Source organism: Anabrus simplex, chromosome 2 (genome assembly GCF_040414725.1).
Source record: "Anabrus simplex isolate iqAnaSimp1 chromosome 2, ASM4041472v1, whole genome shotgun sequence".
In the NCBI taxonomy this organism is placed as follows: Eukaryota; Metazoa; Arthropoda; class Insecta; order Orthoptera; family Tettigoniidae; genus Anabrus; species Anabrus simplex.
The window spans coordinates 1,133,120,724-1,133,145,000 of NC_090266.1; the positions used below are offsets into that span (position 1 = coordinate 1,133,120,724).

The 24,277-nt window shown below is 38.8% G+C and overlaps 1 protein-coding gene across 1 annotated transcript in view; it reads left to right on the top strand.

The window, feature by feature from the left end:
* Nucleotides 1-24,277, top strand: part of Apoltp (Apolipoprotein lipid transfer particle) — a 668,275-nt gene that overhangs the window by 267,968 nt on the left and 376,030 nt on the right. Inside the window, exons 35-37 of the mRNA XM_067142082.2 lie at nucleotides 2,529-2,761; nucleotides 8,704-8,833; nucleotides 8,946-9,122. Of these exons, the coding sequence (XP_066998183.2) occupies nucleotides 2,529-2,761; nucleotides 8,704-8,833; nucleotides 8,946-9,122 (540 nt within the window). The remainder of the gene's footprint in view (nucleotides 1-2,528; nucleotides 2,762-8,703; nucleotides 8,834-8,945; nucleotides 9,123-24,277) is intronic.

Here is a 24,277-nt window from a genome sequence, read left to right on the forward strand (position 1 = left end):
GACTTAATAACTGTTCCACATAGAACCATATCATTGAAAATAGGCATTAAAAATGAGTACTTTCTTTAACCCTTTCACTTTCAAGCTCTCAGCTGATGGATGTGTGAAAACTGTCAGCCATATATACCTTACTATGCACATACTTCTTTTAAAATTACATGAAAGGCACACCAATAAAGATATCAACATGAACTTATGTGAACTTATAGAGTATATATCACTTATTATCACTACATATGTCATGTCCCTAAACTAGAAAGATTCAATTTAAAAAAATAACAAATGAGGAAACAAAGTTGCAAGTTTTAGATTTTAAAAGTTATGAAGTAATTCTGAGAAATGGTGTTCGATGCACAAATTTGTGATTGATGTTAGTAGAAAGGTCATAGCATTTTTTACTAGCATGGTAAATATAAAGATTCTATTTGCATTAGATCCAAGGATACACTAAATTGCATAAAGTGATGTATCACTGAAAAAATTTGGCCATTTTGTATAAAATACACATTTTTTACTGGAGGTGCTGGAAGATTATCATCATCAACTACACTTTCTGATTCAGACAAAGAAACATCATCACTTGAATAACTGTTGAGATATTCAGCGATATCGTCAGCTAAATGAACTCTCTTCGCCATGTCGCACCCGATAAATAACTAGGCCTAACCTAAATGAACTATATCCGACTAGGCTATATCTAACACTTCACTTACAATATGCACTTAATTACCTGAGAAAAGTATTTAATAATGAACTAGCAAGTAAACTAAATATAATGCATATGATGCTTAATTTTACTATATAATCAGTATCATCAACAAAAACAGAGAGAAATGCTCTCATGTTTGCCACCAACCATGACGTAAACAAGACACCGAACTCCAGTGAGCCCATGTTTTAAACTCTAAGAATATTGATAAATACGGATAGTCGGCAGATCCCGTGGAGTATAACGTGAGCTAAAACTGTGCTCTTCTTATTCCGTGCAAAATGCTGCTATCTGGCATGTAAATAACGAAATAATAACAACAAAGGCCAGTAAGGATAGATCATTACCATGTCAGTTTTCACAGTAACCGTGGGTACTGATAGATCGTTACCTTGAAAGCATAAGGGTTAATGAAAATTTTAATTCAAATCCTTCAAATCTTTGATATTCAGATATTGTGATTGAGGAGAATGGAGTTGTTTCCTGATCTGCATTTCTACCACACACAGCAGATTTGTGTTTTGCAGCTTATGCCCTCAGCAAAATATTCCTCTTTTTTCCCCGCACAGTTCATTGTCATTTCACACACTTTACAGAATAGGATTTATGATCGAAAGGACATCACCATCAAATTCTTTAATGAATTTATTTAGTTTGGTATTTAATGTTGTTAGTTCTTTTGGCATGATGAAATAATTGCCCTGTGAACTTCAAGAACACAGTCGCACCATTTGCAGAAATGCCAGCTTTCAATGGATAAAGAATGTGAACTGAAAGTGCTTCCGGAGAAAAGTTGACATTTTATTGCCAATCCTGATTAGGAGGTGTATGGAAGAACATATTTTTAATTCTGTTTGCCAAAATTCTTAAGAATTGAGGTTATTTAAAACTCCATTCTTTTTAATAATCAGTATGGAAGACACAAATTCTGAATACCTTTGTCTAAGAGGGATTACAGGTTAGTGACAAACGACTGTCCATTTGAACAGAAACATTGCAACCTTTCAAGAACAAGATGGAACCATTTTTGTAGCTAGGGTATGCAGCATAATTTCAAAAATATAAAGGCACATTTTAGCTATCTCCATTGAAGTGCAGTGTTTATTTCATAAAGAAGAGGCGAATAAGCACTCAAAGGCATTATATATTAAAATGGGCAAACAAAGGTGAAATTATCTCTGCTCCACACAACCCTAAGACCCTGAAATGAACTTACATTAAATTGCTTATATTACATTTGTAAAAAGAAAGCATAAGCATTTTACCTAGTATGCGGTCTCTTGATATAATGAAATTATTTCATCCCAATCTCATCTCGTTAATGAGTAGTTGACATTTTTAAGATCATCACTTTTAGTCCGGTTCCCTGACTAAATGGTTAGTGTGCTGGCCTTTGCTCCAAGGGTCCCGGGTTTGATTCCCAGCCAGGTCGGGGATTTTAATTTTCATTGGTTAATTCCAGTGGATGGGGCTGGGTGTGTCTGCCAATTTCAGCATTAGAATTCATCATAGGTAGGGCCCCACCCTCACAGACGTGCAGGTTGCCTATACGGTGTCAAGTCGAAAGACCTGCACCAGGTCTCTTCAGAGGCCACATGCCATTATTATTATTATTATTATTATTATTATTATTATTATTATTATTATTATTATTATTATTATTATTATTATTATTATTATTATTATTGCCTTTTTCACATTTACTCAGTCATTCAAGATTTTTTGAAAGCCAATACCCTTTGCTAGCATTATCTAAGCCTCATACTGTGCTTTTGTAAGTGCATATACAGAAATTATTTTGCAATCGTATTTGTTTCAGTATAAAATAGAAGGGCTTTGGAGTTATGACAAATCACATCTGAAAACATCTCTTAAAATTGAAACACCTCACATCACACCTGAAATGAGCATTTACTTCTCCAAAAAAGATGATGGTAGTCTCATACTAGACCTCCTCCTCTCTTACTCACCACAGTATACATATAAATTGGATGTATCTGTACAAGGAAATGACATCAATGCTCAAATTGAAACTCCACTGGAACAGTTCAGGTAAGATCTACATTAATTGATGGTAAAGGAAAGCAATTTCACTCAAATAATCTTTTCCATTTAAAAGAATGTGGTTTGTGCTTCACTAAATAATTTGATGAAAATGGTATCAGAATCCTTCAGCTAAATCGTATTAGATGACTACCAAGATAGGATAAACACAGTGACAGGTCAGCATTGGAAGAGGAAGCATAGAAAAGGAGGCCAAAAAAAAAAAAAGCATCAAAACACAGAAGGACAATCTTCATACAGTGCCATCTCCAAGCAGATAGTCTCTCTCCTTATCAATCTTTCTTCTTCCATTTCTTCTCAGCCATTGATGAGCTCATGTATGTTTCCTAACTTCATCAGGAGGGTGGACTTTAACACTCAATGAGGGGCTACCTTGGTAGAACCTCAGTGTCAATGTGGAAAATGTGTGAAAAGAAAAAAGCCAGATAAACATGTGTAAAATGATAAAGATGAATGCAGGTGGTGTAAAACAATGGTTCTCAACCTGGGGAGGTATGGGAGAATTTAAGGGGAGGCATGCTGAGCAATGAAAAACACACTCAAATTTGCTAAACAGTAAACAGTTGTGACAAAGGAAAGAATTTACTACAAAATATTATCTCTATCACCTCTAAACCGTACACGTAGAAAAAAGTTTTTCCTAAAATTACTATACTTTATAGGCCTAGTGACGATGGGACAAGGAATTCATATTTATGAATTGTGAAATGAAATGTATAAAAAATTATAAAAATACAATAATTTTTATCATGAAGTATAGTAAAAATTATTGAATTTTTATAATCTTTTGCACAGACTTTTTCTACATGTATAAGAAATGTAATAATATGACAAAAATGAAAATAAAGTAATAAATCAACTGATAAATATGAATGTAGGACAAATTTACAGGAAATAATTTTAACATTTTTATTTTATTTTCAAATTGCATTGTGCAGTTTCCCTCAACATATATATATATATATGAATCTGGGTTCTCTATGCTGGCTTACATCAAATCAAAATAATGAACACAGCTAGATGTTGAAAGTGATCTGAGGTGTGCACTATCATAATTGGAACCAAATATTTAAAAAGTTTGAAAAAAAAAAACAGTGCCAGCCATCTCATTAATCATTAATTCTGTTGTTACAAAATCAAATCAAATGATGTAGTTTGAAATACTAATTGCAGTGAGGGTAGAATCTTTTGTAATATATTTTCTGTAATTTGTTTTATACTCTAGTATTATTATTTGTGTCATTCTCACTTTCTTTGTGAAGTGAATGCATTATAATTATTACTCTGAAACATGTAATATTATATATAAAGCATTCATAATTAATAATAATAAATCATTATAAAGTGTTTTTTGAGCTATTAAACCTAACAGAAAAGTAGAACTTTTGTAAATCAGTCATTCACTGAGGGGGGGGGGGTGAAATATTTTCGGATGAAAAGGGGGGTACAGTCTCACAAATGTTGAGAACCAATGGTGTAAAAGACTAGGGATACCTTGGTTTGTCATTTATTTGTTCTTTCCATTACTTAAATTTACCATTTAGTTTCCTTTTCTCCTTTTTTGTTTGTCCTGTGTGCCTAATTATTACCTGTATTCATTTTCATTTTGTCATCTCTTTGTTTTTGCTATGTTCAACCATCTTGTGTCTTATCCCACACTTCACACATCAAGATTGAAAATCTGTCTAAATGACTTCTCAATGAATGTTGAAGTCTGCCTTCCTGATGAAGCCAGGTTGCAGAAACTAGCTTATTGAGTACCGAGAAGAAATGGATGATGAATTGAGTTTGTTGAGAAGAGAGCCTATCTGCTTGAAGACGAAAGTGTTTGAAGTCATGAAGATTGTCTTTGTCCTTTGGTGTTTTCGTGTTTTTCTCGTCTCCTCTTTTGATCCTGACCTCTCATTATGTTCATGATATTGTGTGTTCCCATTTGTATTTCTGTGTATGACATGATTTTTCACTTGTTTGTTCCTTTCCAGCATTGTATTTCAATGACAATCAAAAATTTTGACATTCAGGCTAGGAATATTTCTAATGAATACTGGACAAGAAATGAGCAATGAAAGGGAAACTCAATAAAACAATTTCTCAAAGTTGACTTCCATTATGTTGCGATGATAAGCCACTACAAACCCACCTCTCTAATGCCTTATAATGGTATTTCCTCATTGGAATATTTTCAACCAGGCAAAGTCAGACCAAAACATAAAATTTGACACAGAGACTTGCTTAATGAACAAGAATGATTGAGTACAGAAATTAAAGACGTTGAACACAACTCAGCACAAGCACCATTTGACGTAACTAACCTTTATAGAAACATCAGTCATACTAAATAACACACTGGAGGGAAATAAAATACCAAAAGGACATAGAACAGAAATCAGTACCATTCTAAACATCATCCAGCTCCTTGGCTGAATGGTAAGTGTCATGGCCTTCAGTTCAGAGGGCTCTGGGTTTGATTACCAGCCGGGTCACAGATTTTAGGCACATCTGGTTAATCCCCCTGATTAGGGGATTGGAATCTAATCCCACAGGAGATCTTTTACATGCCCGTAAATCTACGGAAGTGAGGCTGACGTATCTGGACATTTGGGCACACTACCCTATCAACTACCATAGGAGCACACAATAGTGAGTACATCCTTCCACATAGGGTTGACATCAGGAAGGGCATCCAGGCATAAAATAGGGCCAGGTTCACTTGTGTGACACACTTTGCACCTGCAATCCCACCAGGGTGTGGAAAGAAGAAGAAGATCTTGATTCTAAACATCTAAACTTCTCCTGTGACAACAAACACTACATCCAACCACTTATTCCATAACACATTGAACACACCACCTGCAAACATGCTCACAAATAATACATTGTTGGCTATTAAAACAGCAAAACCAAGGATGCATCTGATGAACCCCACATTGGGAGAATGCTTAGAACAGGGTAGGACAATGGTGTGATTAGTCGTTCGACCGAGTGGCGCTGCATGTCCGCCAATGGTGATACTAATATAAGCAGTTTACAAGGAGAGGGTGGTGACATTGTATTTCCCTACCATTCATGGGCACAGAGTGGTAAGAGTGGGTTCCCTCAATGACAATATATCTTCATTAAAAAATTGGCTATATTCTCATGCAAACATTAATGGTACTAGTGTTGACCTTACTTGAGCTCATCTTCAGCCATTACATAGTCCAAATTGGCATAATTTTAAAATACTGAATAATACAAAACATCTCAAAATAACACTTTGAACAATCATGAGTCTGTGATGAAAAATATTTTTTTGAAGAGTGACACCAATGTCCATCAGTTGTTATATAATGTTATGCTTGTCAAGTTAAATGGCACTGTTTTGTTCAAGTTGTAGTGTTAGGAACCAGTCATAATCTTGATTTATACTGTAACTCATAATGAAAAATGTATTTAACAAACTTGAAAATTGGCTGAGGGGGACATCTGTGAAATAGAATTGTAGAACACAGTGGCCCAGTAGATCTTTGTAGGCTGTCAATATGGATCAAATATGTGTCCAGAATAGATGTCCCCCTCTCACACAACTTCATGGGTATCTATCTTTCAACAACCATGGATTGCGCTACGTAGAGTGAGTTAGCATGACATGACAACCATGCAAACAGGTCTGCACCTGTCGGCTTTGTGAATTATCCTACAATGAAATTGGTTCTTGAATTGAAAGAAATGCAACCACATGGGGTCAGTGACAGACAAGCTGAGCGATGTTGTTGATAAAGATTCTATGTTATACAGCTTGTTTCAAAGTTCATAAAATATAGCATTTAAGTTAAGATTATTTGAAGGTTCTTTGTTAGTTGTCCCTTCCTTTTCATGAGAAGCTATCCTGATTCCAAATATCTGTAATAGTAATAGGAAAATTCTGTACACATTTATTATTTCATGCCAAAGGTATCAATATTTCTCCCTATCCACACCTTTGCAACTTGAATCCTCTTATTTACCTGCGCATCTCCTTCATGCACTCTGCTGTGACTTCTTATAAATTGCAACATTTTGCCATACACTGAGTTGCGATATCATCCTACTTCTATATAACTAATGCTACGTCGATATTGCATTTGTATATTCCTCAAGTACTAATTTGTAAAGGTAGCACGGCCTCATAGCATCATGGCATGGTAATAACGCTAATGCACATGTGCTTGCTACTGCAGTGTGGTAACTGTACTGCTGTATAGCAACTACAGTATGATAGTAGATTACCATTACTGAAGATATTATCAGTACTGAATCAGCATAAAGCATCATAAAGAATTGACACATTTGAACTATGGTGATGGAGAATACTCCTTAAGAGTTCCATGGACTGCAAAAAGATCCAAGAAGCCCATGTTACAGGAAATTAATGCAGGCTGCTCGTTGGATGGATAAATATTGAAGCAAAAAGTGAAGTACGTGGTCATCATGAAGGGTCAGGGGAAAAAAGCAGGAGAGTCAATATTTGTACACCTTGAGAAAAAGCAACTTTTGTACTGGACTTCCCTAGTTCTTTCCCGTAACAGCAAAACTTTGAGTGCTAATTTCTCCTGACTCACATGCTTTTTTTCTATTTCAGACCATTCAATAGATGCGCATGATCACTCTGAAGCGGGCTGTAACAATATCTCAATTTCGATGAAAAAGTGACTTACCTGGTTTTTTCCCCCGACCCTTCATATTATGAGGTGATATGATTCACTGGAAAAAAACTTAATGCTGGGCAAGACTGATGATAAAAGGAGAAGAGAGTGGCAACAGATGAGATGGATTGATAGCATCAAACAAGTCATGGACCTCAGTTTGGAAAGTCTTTAGGAAATAATACAGGGCAGAAGGAAATTGCACGCATTAGTCTATGGGATCACGGAGAGTTAGAATTGACTAAACAACTAACTCAATACAACTCAAAATAAAGGATATAAAACACAACCTCCACCCCATGGCGCTTAGCCCTGAAGGGCCTTGGCCTGCCAACTGACCGCTGCTCAGCCCGAAGACCTGCAGATTATAAGGCGATGCATGATAAGCGTGATAAATCCTTTCAGTCATTATTCTTGTCTTTCTAGAACTGCCGCAATCTCACCATCTGATAACTCCTCAATTGTTCTCAGGTGGGGTGAGTGAACCTCAAACATGGAGCAGGCTCAGCATCCCTAGACTGCGGGCAGGGCCAGCGCATCCATAAATCAGAGCAAAGACACATACATCACACAAACATATTTCAAGTCATGTGTAGAAATATAGGAAAAAAAGAATAGGATGAAAACAACAGGTCAGCATCGGAAGAGGGAGCATTGGAAAGGGAAATTAAGGACAGTCACGAAAACACAAAATGACCAGGACAATCTCCACACTTCATTAACTGCCCTCTTGAAATAGGATCCCAATTCTTCAATGTGGACCTCTTCTTACTCCCCCACAAGCTCATTTCTACTTTCCAGTTTCATCAGAAAGATGAGCATTAACACTCATTGAGGGACCATCTTGACACCTCATGTCTGTACTTGTCTCCTCTTCTGATGCTGACCTGCTATTATGTTTATCCTATTATTTATTGCTATTCATGTTCCTATTTTTCCATATATGACTTAATTTCTCACTTGTTTGTTCCTTTCCATTACTAACATATTTTAATATATATACATAAACAACATTTGCCCAAAGATTCAGCATTTTGAACTGTTGAAAGACAATTCAAATCACAAGCACTATGCTACATTGTAAAGAACTGGCTTTCTGAGTACAATGTTGGTAATATGGTAGCTGCACAGCAAGTGGTTTGTAAGCACTCCAATAATGTAATTCGTTTACTATTATAAAGCAATGTAAGTCATTTCTCTTCCATTAATTTATTTAATATTAGTATCTTACTTTCAGAATTTTTATGTAATACATATTATTTTCAGGAAAGCTCATTTCAGTGGAAATATCTCTCCAGCATCGGATATTAAGACACTCACAGGAACTCTCAATATCGGAGATAAAACTTACACTGTTGATGGACATTTCCAGTCAAACAGTGATGTACCTTTCATGGTGAGACATATTTATATTTTCTTTCATATATAATCATCAGTTAATAAGATTATTTTAAATGAATATACTTTACTAAGACATATTTACATGTGTTACTTTCATTCTATTTCAGATGGAGACTAAATTTCTATCATCCAGTAAAGATGACCACATTTTGATAAAATTAAACATTGGGAAGACAGTCAATGGCCATACTTTATTATGTTTTGTGCAGCATGGAAAAGACAATTTTGAACTTCAGGGTGATCTTTCATTTGAAAATATACTAAATTCAAGTTTTAATGTGAAGGTAATTATCTATTGCTGTGCAATAACTCTGAACACAAAAGGATTTGCACTTCATTTATATGTGAAAATAATTTTTTTCTGCTATTTGCTTCACGTCGCACCGACACAAAAAAATAATTTTTGAGCTCTTTGGAAGTACCTTACTTCTGTTAACAAATTCAGTTATTTGAACATAAATATTAACCCAGAATTACCTTTGTAGTTTGTAATACTGGGCGAGTTGGCCGTGTGGTTAGGAGCGCACAGCTGTAAGCTCGCATCCGGGAGATAGTGGGTTCAAAGCTCACTGTCGGCAACCCTGAAGATAGTTTTCCATGGTTTCCCATTTTTCTCCAAGCAAATGTTGGGACTGTACCTTAATTAAGGCCACAGCTGCTTCCTTCCCATTCCTAGGACTTTCCTGTCCCATCGTCACCATAAGACCTATCTGTGTCAGTGCGACGTAGAGCAAATAGCAGGAAAAAATAGTTTGTAAGATGGTCTGTTTAAGATTTTTTAATCAGTTGAATCATTTCACATTGTAAGGTGATGAGCTAAGTGTTAGGACACATGAATAAGGCACATCCAATTCTCTCATTCACTCCAAAGATTTACTTCCGTTAAAAAAAATCTTATGTTAACAGCTGTCTAGTTCTTGCAGGAATTACTCTAGGCCTTCCTTATTTCCAATTTGTGAGGTATATTCATAAAACAAATCCTTTGTTTCTTTCTCCAGGTGAAGTGTCAGCATTATGAGCTTATCATTTACATACCTTACCTATCCCATTTCTGACTCCTTGTTGAGTATTGTAAAGCAGCTGTTATCTTTCCTTCATCATTCTTTCTCCTCTTCCCATCCAATTTCCTTTTCTATGTGCTTCACCTTCACAAGAAGCCAGTTCTTTAGTCTGGTCATCACTGTCATAATGTTAATCATTCCCAATATGCTGATGATGATGATGATCTTTGATTCTGGTCACCCTCCTCTCATTGATCACCCAGTATCATCTTTCACCTACTGCATATGCCCTAAGCAATCTTTTCAATTTTTTTCAAATAATAGTTCATGAAATATAGAATCATGGTTTAGAGGTTTGATTTGAGTATATCCAGCTGTTGAGAGCAAATACAGTACATTATTACTGATGTAATATAATCAGTAGCCAAAGTATATCTCAAAAAATGTTACAGGACAGAACTGACATCAAATAAACAGTATTCAGAATATTTCTTAAAGAAGGCAGAGTAAGCAAATTGACATATTATCAACAGTAATCAAAATATTTCTCAGAGAAACCAGAGGAAATGAAGTGATGTTCTTCTTCTGCTAGTTGCTTTACGTCGCACCAACACAGATAGGTCTGCTTATGGTGACAATAGGATGGAAAAGGGCTAGGAGTGGGAAGGAAGTGGCTGTGGCCTTAATTGAGGTACATCCTCAGCATTTGCCTGGTGTGAAAATGGGAAACCATGCAAAACCATTTTCAGGGCTGCTGGCAGTGGGGTTCGAACCCACTAATATATGAGGTGCGGCAATTAAATAATGAGACTGATGTGAAAAATGTGATTTATTGCAAACAAAGTTACAATACACTTTTATCCCCTTCAACATACTCTCCTCCCCTATCTATACACCGTTGCATAAGTGCCTTCCACTGTTCGAAGCAATGCTGTAGGTCATCCTTTGTCACCCCGCACAACAACTCTGCCCTTTTTACTTTTACTTGTTCCACAGACTGAAAAATGTGTTCCCTTCAACACACTTTTCACTTTTGGGAAGAGATAAGTCACATGGAGCAAGATCAGGTCAATACGGAGGATGTTCTAGCACAGGAATGCACATGTCAGCTAAAAACTGCTTCACAGACAGGGTGTTGTGGGCTGGTGCGTTGTCTTGGTGAAGAATCCATGAGCCATTCTTCCATACATCTGGTCTTTTCTTCCTTACCCTTTTCCCTTGGCTTGATTAGGACTTCTTTATAGTATTGACGTCGGTCTTTCCATACAATTTTGTTGACTTTCTGGACGTTTCCTTCACTTCTGAATATCACAGGTCGTCCGGGACATTCATCATCTTCAACCTCTTCCCGACCTTCAGAAAACAGTTTATGCCACTCAAACACTCGTGCACGTGACATAGCATTGTCACCAAACACCTCCTTTAACATTTGAAAACATTCTGTGGGTGATTTCTTTAATTTCACTAGGAATTTCAGGTTAATGCGCTGCTCGAGTTTTATGTCCACCATGATCGCGGCACGACTACACAATAGCGTCCACTACAACCAAGTCTCAAAAGCAAACTAAAGCAGGTAGAATGACGAAACGAAGTGTGCTTGCTCAGAAAGGATCAAGGTCAACTACATTCCAATGACAACCTCCCACCATGCGACCACAGAGTAGGAGGGGTGCAGTCTCGTTATTTAATTGCCTCACCTCGTATAACGGTTGTGATTACAATGAATTTGAGAAATTCTTCATACTATCACAGATTACAATATAGTAACTGGATCTATGTCACTAATCAATATTACTAGTTCTTGGAACATATCTAGAAGAATGTTGCTCTCAAATTTGTTGATTTCACAAATTATCTTCATCAGGTGCAACAGTTGAGGAAGAGGGGAAAAAAGTACTCATTAAAATTTACTTCTGTACATCACTATTATATATAGACTAGCTGATGTACCCGTGCTTCGCTACGGAATTCTACATTGTATACAGACTTGTCGGTTAGCTAGAGTACACGTTCTGAGCAAGACATTATTAAGTTGCATAGCTCTTAACATTACCCTGGAAACGCGACAGAGAAATCACCAAACGTCTTTTCTCATATGAAGACTGCGTTAGGAAATTTTCATTGTAATGATAGACCTGCATGCCTACCATCAGTCTCAATCAGGTTGGGGAATTGCAGGATAATGACAGACACTCACACTCCACCTGCCTTTTTATATCCTCAGAAAGACTCTTAGTGGTTTTCCAAACTGAAATGAACATAGGTCATTACAATGACATCAGTAGGAATGGTACGTGTAAAAGCAATGATTTCACATGAAATACTCGATCAAATGAAAAACCACACATTTTCTCACTTTTAAAAAAACATGCTACGTTGCCAATCTAACAATCCAAAGTTCCAGAGCTGAAATGACCAGGTCGCAGACAGCCGTGATCCATGAACACTCTTCATCTTTTTTTGGACGGCGTGGGAGGTCGAACAGTGGAGAGTCCCAGGGCAAAAACTATGCCCTTTTAATAATCTGTTTCCTAGGAGTACCCGATGAGTCAGAAAATCTCAGTTCACTATACTGGCGGCAGAAAAAATCTGACTTGGAGGCAATTTCTTCCTCCAAGCCAGAGGAGAAACCCCCTCTTCACTGCTAAATTTGAATAAAATGAATGTAGAATTTAATAAAAGTGAAGAGGAAGAAGATCTTTTCAGGGTTGAATTTTGAGTTATTTAGTGAATTGTGGTGCTATAATTTGGAATATGCTTAAATTGTAATTCTAGACCAGGTCATACTACTACTACTACTACTACTACTACTACTACTACTACTACTACTACTAGTAGTTGGATCTTATCAGTCTTCAATGATTTATTAAAAAAGCGTGAATTCCCCGATGAGTGGAAAGTAGCCAAGCGAGTACTGTTATTGAAGCAGGGAAACTACCATTAAATCCATCAGCGTACAGGCCACTTTGCTTATTAAACACCTTGAGCAAACTTTACGAAGGATTGATTAAAACTAGACTGGAGAAAGAACTTGAACAACAGGGAGGACTTTCTTCGAACCAGTTTGGATTTAGAAAGGGTAGAACCACAACCCAAGCTATTGAGAGGGTGATTCAAATACAGGCAGAAAGCAGTGAAAAATGGGCTGCCTTGATAATGCTAGATGTCAAAAATGCTTTTAACACTGCTTCTTGGAGCATTATTTTCAAATCAAATCAAATCAAAATCTCTTTATTTGCAAATGAGGTGTCTACCTCGGTGGCAAATGGTACACTAAAATACATTATTGTCAAGCACTAAATATTAAATTAACAAGAGAAGAAAATTTTTCCTATAATACAATATTATACAATTTACGCTAACAATGTTTTCTATTAAACACACAGCTCATCCTTAATAAATTTATATTGTTTACAAAATTCTAATTATAATATCTCCTGTACTACTTACAAATATAGTCAACTGATATACAGTATGTGGAATTGCTTCAAATGGTACTATAAAACTGGTATAACATTAATATTTACATTGCATTTATTTATTTACATTTTTTTTTACCCGTTCTGGATCCTAAGTAGCATAACGACCTGCTGCGTCTTAACCAGAGCCCCTTTTGCCACCACTTTTCAGAGTTCCTGAAGGGCCTTCACAGCTACCATAGCGGTCCCAGGGCCCTCGAAGTCCCCACTGTACTTCACCCCTACAGGCAGTCCCCTACTTTGGCTGTCCAAACTCCTTAGACCAGGGGATGGAATTAATTTATTCACACACATTTTTTTATTTACAATAACCTGCACCGGTCGAATGCCCTCTAACACTTCATTTATTTTCTCTGTTGCTGTTTATTCTCTTCTTGAATATCTGTACAGATTTTGGAAAAGGATCAAACACTACCCCTGGTAAACTGTTCCACTCCTTCACACCCTTCCCAATGAATGAAAATTTACCCCAATCGCTTCTGCTAAAATTCCTTCTAATTTTATATTTGTGGTCAGTCCTGCCGATATAATTATTTTCCAACTGAAGCCTCTCACGGATATCTCCCCATGCTTCTTCTCCTGTATAGGCTCTATATAATTCTGTAAGTCTAGTTTTCTCCCTTCTCTTACTTAAAGTTTCCCACCCAAGTTCCTTTAACATTTCTGATACACTACTCTTTCTCCTGAAATCCCCTGTTACAAATCTTGCTGCTTTCCTCTGCACACTATCTATTTCTTTTATTAGGTATTCTTGGTGAGGATCCCAAACACTGTTTGCATATTCCAATAATGGACGAACCATACTCAAGTAACTTTTTTCTTTTAATTCTTTGTTGCATCCTTTAAGTAGCCTCATTATGACATGTAATGATCTGTATGCTTTCCCAACAATGTCATCAATATGACCCTTCCAGTGCAAATTACTTTCAAATCTCACACCTAAGTATTTGCACTTGCCATCTTTTGGGATAACTACCTCATCCAAAGTATATTCAAATTCAGTTTTAAAGCTCCTGTTTGTAAAAGTTGTAACAGTTGATTTGCCTCCATTAACCTTCATATTATTTTCTTCAACCCATTGTTGGATACTTTCAAGGTCCCTTTGTAATTCTGAACAATCCTCAATGTTGTTTATTTCTCTATAAACAATTATGTCATCTGCATACAATCTTATTTTTGAAGTTATATTGTTCCCTAAATCATTTGCGTATATTAAGAAAAGTAACGGACCGATTATACTACCCTGTGCAATTCCCTTCCAAACTTTCTCTTCCTGCGATACATTATTTCCTACTTTGACTTTCTGAACCCTTGAATTTAGAAATGCTTTTATCCAACGTGTAACCCTTACGTCCAATCCTATTCCCTCCAATTTCTTTAATAATATTCCATGTTCCACTCTATCAAAGGCTTTGGAAAGATCTATGGCTATGCAATCTAACTGACCTCCTGAATCCAACTGATCTGATATGTCCTGCTGAAATCCCACCAGTTGTGCCTCACAAGAAAATTTCTTTCTAAATCCATTCTGGCTCCTCATGAACCAATTTTTATCATCACATATCCCTCTGATGTACTTCGATATTAAACTCTCCAGAATTTTACAAACTATACTGGTCAGGCTGATTGGTCTGTAGTTCTCTGGTTTCCTTTTATCACCCTTTCCTTTATAAATTGGTATTATTATAGATTCCTTCCATTCCTTTGGTATTACACTATTATTTATGACATAGTCAAAGAGAAATTTTAAATAAGGCACTATGTACCACCCCATTGTCTTTAATACCTCCCCAGTAATTTGATCACTTCCTGCAGCTTTTCCTTGCTGAAGCAGTTGGATTTCTCTGAAAATATCTTCATTTGTGAATGAGAAGCTTCTTGTTTCCCTCTGTCTCTCTCCCTCTCTATCTTCTGTTTCGGTTTCCAACTCTTGACAATCATCTACTGAATCTCTAAATTCCCTACTAAATAGGTTTGCCTTCTCAGTATCTGTTAAATAGTGTTCACCCCCTTCTCCCACCATTGTAGGAATTTGGACTCCTTTTCCTTTTTGATTCCTGATATATGAATACAGCTTTTTCCATTTCCCTTTGTGGTCATTACCCTCTTGAAGTATGCCATTCATATAATTCCCTTTTGCTTCCTTTTTTACTCTATTAAGTTCCCTCATTAGCTGTTTTCTAGTTTCTCTACTCTCCCTACCCTCTTTGATTTTCCTGTTTACTATTCTACATTTTCTTTTTAATTTTCTTATTTCCCTTGTATAATAAACAGGGTCTGAGGTCATTTTACCCTTCTTAACAGGTACAAATCTCTTCTCTCCTTCCCAAATAATTCCTTTAAATTTAGCCCAAAGTGTATCCACGTTACTCCCTTCACTTATCCAACAACTGAATTGTGATTTAAGGTAAGTCCCAAATTCATCAACTTTAGTTTTTCTGTACAATTTCTTGTCTTGTGTAACCCTCTTATTAAGCCTTTTTGGTACGAGTCCTACATCCATTATTACAGCCTTATGGTCTCCTATTCTTTCAATTACCTCAGTTTTATCAACAATTTCCCATGGTTTAACCAAGAATACATCTAGTAAGTTATTGAGACGAGTCGGTTCTTGTACTACTTGTGTAAATCCTCCCTCCCAAATTAACTTATTTGCCAGTTTCTGTTCATGGGCTTCACTTGCAGCTCCTTTCCATTCAACTTCAGGCAAATTTAGATCTCCCCCAATTATTACCATATCATTATTATTGTTTTTATGAGTATAATCTATTATTTTTTCAAAGATTTCCATGTCTCTTTCCTCTCTTCCAGGCCTGTATGTTCCTATAATTCCCACCTCCTTCATATTATCACAAACTAATTTTATCCCTAATATTTCATCCCTTTCATCGGTAAACCATTCATGTGAACAGTAAGTTTCCTTCACCAGAATAAACACCCCCCCCCTCCCTTTTTATCTCCTCGGTCTCTACGATAGACTGTGTACCCTTCTGGAAATACTTCTCTATTACCCACCCCTTCTTTCAACCTCGATTCCACTCCTATCACCACATCAGTCTCATAAGATTCCATCAATGTACCGAATTTTAATTGTTTATTTACTACACTTTGACAGTTTACCAAGAGCAATCTCAGACCCCCTTCCTCCCTAAAACTTGACTGTTGAAATTGGGTAACTTGAAATTCCTTACGATCCTGAGTTTCTTTTTCTAGTTGACTGAGCCAGCTTGAAGTACAGCTGGCTCTTTCTACTAGTTTTCCTGGTCAGTATTATAACTCAAGGGAGTTGCCTGTTTTACAGTACATATCTTAAGATTAATAAAATCTAGAACAATATTTGCTATCTTTCGTTTACCTGAATTGTTTAGATGGAGGCCATGTTTTGTATAACAGTATCTCTCAAAACTGCTGCATTCAATAACCTGAGTATTCCGAAAATGTTTACAAATTTTAAAAATATCTGTATTGACCTTGTCCACTTCAATGTTCACACACGAGTCTCTACTTAAATCATGCCTGTGGGGCACGTTCACTACAAAAACGTTAGTGTGGGTCAGCTTCCCTAGTGTATGTTTAAGTTGTGATCTTACATTCTTGGCGTCGTCGCGAGCTACGTCGTTCGTCCCACCGATGATAAGCACTGCATCGCCGCTCCTGAAGTTCCTAGTTGCTGCTTCTACGTTTTCCACAACACTGCTGATAGAAGCTCCTGGATATATTTCTCCGGTTGCTGCTATATTCTCGTCGTTAATCACTCCCGCAATTCCCCTTCCTTGGCTATCACCAAACACAGCTACCTTCGCTGATTTAGGCCTAACTGGGTCTTGAATCTGAATTCTAGGCCTAAATTTTAAACTCGGCACGGCAACGGATCGCGATGATTTGGTTTCACGCGCGCGATCACTTTCTTCCAGGATTAAATTATTTAGGGCAGAAAACCTATTTGTAATGTTTATTTCCGGAAATTCAGTTGTAGATTTCTTCTTAGCCGGCCATCCACGAACTACTTGACACCACGTGCTCGAGTTTGTTACTTGTACCGGTATATCACTCGAAGAATGGTCAGTCCCAAATTGTAGCGATCGCAGTCTTTCTTTTAATTCTTGATTTTCAACTTTAAGAGTCTCATTGTCCTTTTTTAGAATGTTTATAATTTCTAATGCACTTTTATATTCCTCATCGACTGTTTTCGGTGCTTCGTCAACGCCGTCCCCAACAACAACATTCCGAACACACTGCTCACAAATCCAGTCAACATTTTCATTAGTTTTTACGTCTCTAGGGCAATTTCCGCACTTATAATGCCACCATCGATCACATGAATCACACAACATTCCATTTTTCACTAATTTTCGACATTTTCCGCACTTTTCGTCACATTTTACGGTTAATTTACTCGGAGAATAAAACACTACGTCGTCATTACCGGGCGCCATTTTGAAAAAAAAACTTCGTAGAACTTCGCAGGATGAACATTTCTCGGTATCTACAACAAATAATCGTTAAGTACTTCAAAGGACGAAGAATACGATTTCATGATTTAGAAGACCTAGAAATAAGTGCTGGCGTTCCACAGGGATCTGTCCTAGGACCCACCTTGTGGAACATACTATATGATGGTGTCTTACGCCTGCTGCTGACAAAGGGGACAACTTCTATTGGTTATGCAGATGACCTTGCAATAGTAGTAATAGCAGAGAATGTAGAAGAACTGACCTTCCGAGTAAATGAATCACCGAGACGAGTTAACCTTTGAATGGTAAATAATAAGTTAAGATTGGCTCCACATAAGACTGAGGCTGTAATTTTGAAAGGTTCCAGGAATTGGAAAAATGTCTGTTTCTTATCAAATGATACAGTGATTATCCCAGGAAAGTCTGTACGATACCTTGGGGTTCTTATTGACAGGAATTGCACATTTGGTGCACATGTGAAGGCAGTAACCCAAAAGGCAAGGAAGAAGGCATCAGCATTAGCCAGACTTATGCCCAACATCGGGGGACCAAGAACAGTTAAGAGACAGATTATGTGCTCTGCAGTATATTCCATTTTACTTTATGCTGCACCTATCTGGCACAATGCACTCAGGAGGAAGATTCACCAAAGAGCTATGGAAAGAGTACAGAGGAAAATGCTGCTCAGAGTTACCTGTACATATAGAACTGTTTCGACAGCAGCTTTACAAGTTGTAGCTGCCGGTATTCCCATTGACCTCCTCGTTGTAGACAGAAAACTTTGGCATGAAAGGGGTGCGACTATATCTGCTGAAGAAAAGAAAGCCTCGAGGAACCAACTCTTACTAGACTGGCAAGACCGATGGGATGGCACAACCGACGTTGGCCAATGGACAAAAAAGCTAATACCCAACATAGGAGACTGTCTTAATGTAAGACAACGACCGGGTAGATTACTATCTGTCGCAGATCCTGACAGGACATGGAAGATTCGGCGTATACGCCTTGAAGATGGGAAAGACGCAGGGAGATGGTCGTCGGTACTGTTCTGAAAGGGATACAGTAGAACACACTTTTTTCTACTGTGTTCGATGGGAAGAAGAACGAAGGAAAGCTTGCCAACAACTTGGCCGACGACTCACGCCAGGGAATCTGGTTCAGATTATGTTAGAGAGCCCGTTTGCCTGGAACACAGTAAAGTCAATGGCGACAAGCATTATGGGGATGAATGAGAAAGAAGAGAAAGGAAGAACTTAATAATATACACTGACTGACAGAGCAAATGCAACACCAAGAAGGAGTGGTTTGAAAGGGATGAAAGTTGGGGAAAAAACAGAGATGGCATGGACGAATAATTGATGTTTATTTCAAACCGATATGCGGGTTACACAATGCGCACGGCATCGACTCAGTAGGATGTAGGACCACCGCGAGCGGCGATGCACGCAGAAACACGTCGAGGTACAGAGTCAATAAGAGTGCGGATGGTGCCCTGAGGGATGGTTCTCCATTCTCTGTCAACCATTTGCCACAGTTGGTCGTCCGTACGAGGCTGGGGCAGAGTTTGCAAACGGCGTCCAATGAGATCCCACACGTGTTCGATTGGTGAGAGATCCGGAGAGTACGCTGGCCACGGAAGCATCTGTACACCTCGTAGAGCCTGTTGGGAGATGCGAGCAGTGTGTGGGCGGGCATTATCCTGCTGAAACAGATCATTGGGCAGCCCCTGAAGGTACGGGAGTGCCACCGGCCGCAGCACATGCTGCACGTAGCGGTGGGCATTTAACGTGCCTTGAATACGCACTAGAGGTGACGTGGAATCATACGCAATAGCGCCCCAAACCATGATGCTGTGTTGTCTAGCGGTAGGGCGCTCCACAGTTACTGCCGGATTTGACTTTTCTCCACGCCGACGCCACACTCGTCTGATGATATAGATGTTGACTCCCATAGGGAATCTGAAATATTTGTCCTGAATGAGTAAATTTATAATACCAATATAAATGGTCCGTTATTGGACATTACAAATTTTCCAGCTAACTCATTCTTGGTTGCCAGCGTTTCGCCCTCGTATGCTAGGGTGGGCTCATCAGTTGGCACCTAGCACACCTACCAATACGCTGGCTAGTGCATACCGTGGAGGCCACTGCGTAGGCTAACTGGAGCCACCGGCAGTGCCAATGCACTAAGAGACTTTGTCTCATTATCAAAAATTGATGCCCGCCCGGCCATCAGATGATATAGATGTTGACTCCCATAGGGAATCTGAAATATTTGTCCTGAACACTCGTCTGCGGTGACTATCACTGACAGAACAGAAGCGTGACTCATCAGAGAACACGACGTTCCGCTTTTCCCTCATCCAAGTCGCTCTAGCACGGCACCATGCCAGGCGTGCACGTCTATGCTGTGGAGTCATTGGTAGTCTTCTGAGCGGACGCCGGGAGTGCAGGCCTCCTTCAATCAATCGACGGGAAATTGTTCTGGTCGATATTGGAACAGCCAGGGTGTCTTGCACATGCTGAAGAATGGCGGTTGACGTGGCGTGTGGGGCTGCCACCACTTGGCGGCAGATGCGCCGATCCTCGCGAGCTGACGTCACTCGGCCTGCGCCTGGACCCCTCGCACGTGCCACATGTCCCTGCGCCAACCATCTTCATCACAGGCGCTGCACCGTGGACACATCCCTATGGGTATCGGCTGCGATTTGACGAGGCGACCAACCTGCCCTTCTCAGCCCGATCACCATACCCCTCGTAAAGTCGTCTGTCTGCTGGAAATGCCTCCGTTGACGGCGGCCTGGCATTCTTAGCTATACACGTGTCCTGTGGCACACGACAACATGTTCTACAATGTCTGTCGGCTGAGAAATCACGGTACGAAGTGGGCCATTCGCCAACGCCGTGTGCCATTTATCGTTCGCTATGTGCGCAGCACAGTGGCGCATTTCACATCATGAGCATACCTCAGTGACGTCAGTCTACCCTGCAATTGGCATAAAGTTCTGACCACTCCTTCTTGGTGTTGCATTTGCTCTGTCAGTCAGTGTACATCACTCCATTCTGATGTCATGCTGACAAGCAGTTCCAGAATGGTCTGAGTGAAGAGGGCAGGGTTGTTTAATTGGTGGAAATCCAACTCCCACACAGAGTGGTGTCTTTAAAAGATTTTCCCCTGCCATAACAAAAAAACAAAAAAAACTACTACTACTACTACTACTACTTTTTGATTACAGATAGGTGCAGCATAAATTAAATGGAATATACTGCAGAGCACATAATCTGTCTCTTAACTGTTCTTGGTCCCCCGATGTTAGGCATAAGTCTGGCTAATGCCGATGCCTTCTTCTCTGCCTTTTGGGTTACTGCCTTCACATGTGCACCGAATGTGCAATTCCTGTCAATAAGAACCCCAAAGTATCGTACAGACTTCCCTGGGATAATCACTGTATCATTTAATAAGAAACGGACATTTTTCCAATTCCTGGAACCTTTCAAAATTACAGCCTCAGTCTTATGTGGAGCCAATCTCAATTTATTGTTTACCATCCAAGGGTTAACTCGTCTCAGTGATTCATTTACTCGGAAGGTCAGTTCTTCTGCATTCTCTGCTATTACCACTATTGCAAGGTCATCTGCAAAACCAATAGATGTCCCTTTTGTCAGCTGCAGGCTTAAGACGCCATCATATAGAATGTTCCACAAAGTGGGTCCAAGGACATATCCCTGTGGAATGCCAGCACTCATTTCAAGGTCTTCTAAATCATGAAGTCATATTCTTCGTCCTTTGAAGTACTTAATGATTATTTGTTGTACATACCGAGAAATGTTCATCCTACAAAGTTCTCTCAAAATAATGCTCCAAGAAGCGGTGTTAAAAGCATTTTTGACATCTAGCATTATCAAGGCAGCCCATTTCTCACTGCTTTCTGCCTGTATTTGAATCACCCTCTCAATAGCTTGGGTTGTGGTTCTACCCTTTCTAAATCCAAACTGGTTCGAAGAAAGTCCTCCCTGTTGTTCAAGTTCTTTCTCCAGTCTAGTTTTAATCAATCCTTCGTAAAGTTTGCTCAAGGTGTTTAATAAGCAAAGTGGCCTGTACACTGATGGATCTAATGATAGTTTCCCTGCCTTCAATAACAGCACTAGCTTGGCTACTTTCCACTCATTGGGGTATTCATGTTTTTTTAATAAATCATTGAAGACTGATAAGATCGAACCAGGTGCCACCTCAATTGCATACTTGATGGCTTCTGGTGGGATTCCATCTACACCTGGTGCCTTACCACTCTTCATATTGCGTGCCAACTCTTGTAACTCAACCACAGTAAATGGTTCTGCAACACAAAAATCTGATTCCGTTTCAAGTCTGTCGTTAGTACCAGGCAACAACTCCATCGCTATGGCTTTCCTTCTATCAGCTGGGAGCTGACTGGTACCCTGTTGATTATTCAACTGGTCACTATCTTATATCCTGCTCCCCAGATATCACTGTCTAGATCTTCGCATAGCTTTTGCCAGAGATTTCTCTTAGAATCCTTTATTAGCTTCATTAGTTGCATCTTTGATGCCTTATAGTCAGTAAGTTGACCTGGCTGATTTTTTTCCTAGATCTTGTAAGAATTCATCTCTTGCGATTGCAGTCTTTCCTTTGCATGTCTATTTCATTGTTCCACCAATAAGGGACACGTGTTTTATATTTTGTTGATCCCCTCAATCGGCTGGTCCTACAAGCATCTTTAAGAACAGCAGACACATCTTTTAGAGTATGTTGCACTGTATCTACAGTTTGTGACATCCACTCGATTGCAAGTTTCCCAATTATAATTCCACACCGTTTTCGTGATATCATTAATCTTCTTTGATCCCTTAACTTGAAAATAAATAAAACGATGGTCGCTGAGAGATTCATCTTCCATAACTTCCCAGTCAACAATGAATGATGCTATACCCTGCATTGAGCAGGTGACGTCTATGAAAGACTCTGATCTCCCTCTGGAAAAAGTTGGTAAGATTCCAGTGTTATGAACCACGAAGTCTAGGGTCGCTATCTATTCTGCCCAATATTCTCCCCTACGATCTGCAGTTGGTGCCCCCCACAGAGGCGACTTGACATTTAGGTCTCTGAGAATGATAGATTCAATACCTGACACCATACAGTCCTGAACTATTACATCTACTTCAGCTTTGAAAATATCAAAAGGGATGTTAGGAGAGATATAACAACAATAAATCTGATATTGCTGAAGTTGAATACACAAATATCCTTCTTCTGCCCTTATGCTTAGCACCTCCAACTTATCATTTAAAAAATATGCAGCTACATCACAGCTTTTGTCCGTGAACCAACCACCTTCAGCTACTCGCCTTCTGTTTGGCTCACTAACAAGCACTAAGTCCATTTTCTTTTCCAAGGCTGTCACATACATAATGTCATGACTGTTGGGTTTCCTCATGAGATTCGCCTGCAGTATGTCCATTATTGGTAGCTTAAATTCAAATTCCTTGCCTCTAATATTAGCTTCCTGTAAGTAGGGCATTTCATTTGATCTGAGCAGTGGCCCTCTACTTGGCACGTGGTGCAAAACGAAACGTTCCCACAATCCTTCGCCAAATGGCCTTCTTCCACAATTTAGACAGCTCCGTGACCGGTCATCCTTAACGTGGCAGTGTGGTGCTTTATGTCCAAATCCAAGACATTTAAAACACCTTGCAACTGTAACTCTTTCCTTCACCGTACAGGTTGCCCATCCCACATTTATTTTCTTTTTCTTTAACAGTATTTTCGATGGTTCCGTTGGCAAGATTACGGTAGCATTCAGATTTCCGAACCTCCTCGGTCTTACGGACGTAATATTGATCTGAGATTCTTCAACAACAGCTTCTAAGGAGAGTGCTGCTCTAAGATAGTTTTCATTTAAATCCGGATCATACCGTACATTAGAATTGTTGTCTCCTTCCTTTTTGTTGAAACCTCTATTTCCTTGACGTTTTCAGTTATCTCAGGTTGTAATACGTCAGCCTTTCCTTTGCCTTCTACGGTAAGTGTAAGGTCATCCTTTTGCTGTTTTCCTTATTCATTTTATTTTAACGCCAATTTTTTCAATGTTTACTCCTTCATTTACTGTTTTAAGCAATTTGGCGTACGTTTTGCCCGCAGCTTTGCACATAACTGTTTCCTGAGTATTATCATTTAAGGATTTCCTTTTTGATGTTAATCCCACAGAAACGGCCTGTTTTACCTGTGTTTTACCCGATTCCAAGCACCCTATTTCAATATCACTCTTACGAAACATCCATTCCAAGGTTTTTCTTATATAATTCCGATCAAGGGTATACGGGATAGTTATCATCACCTTCTTTCTTGCATGAGTCTCAATTATCTCTCTCCAGTGGGTGAGACATGAATACAGGCTCTGCAGGTCATTTACTCCATCCTGATTAAATGAATATGGTATACATACACATATCGCAGCTTCTCCCGTTCTCCTCCTCGACTCGTGTAG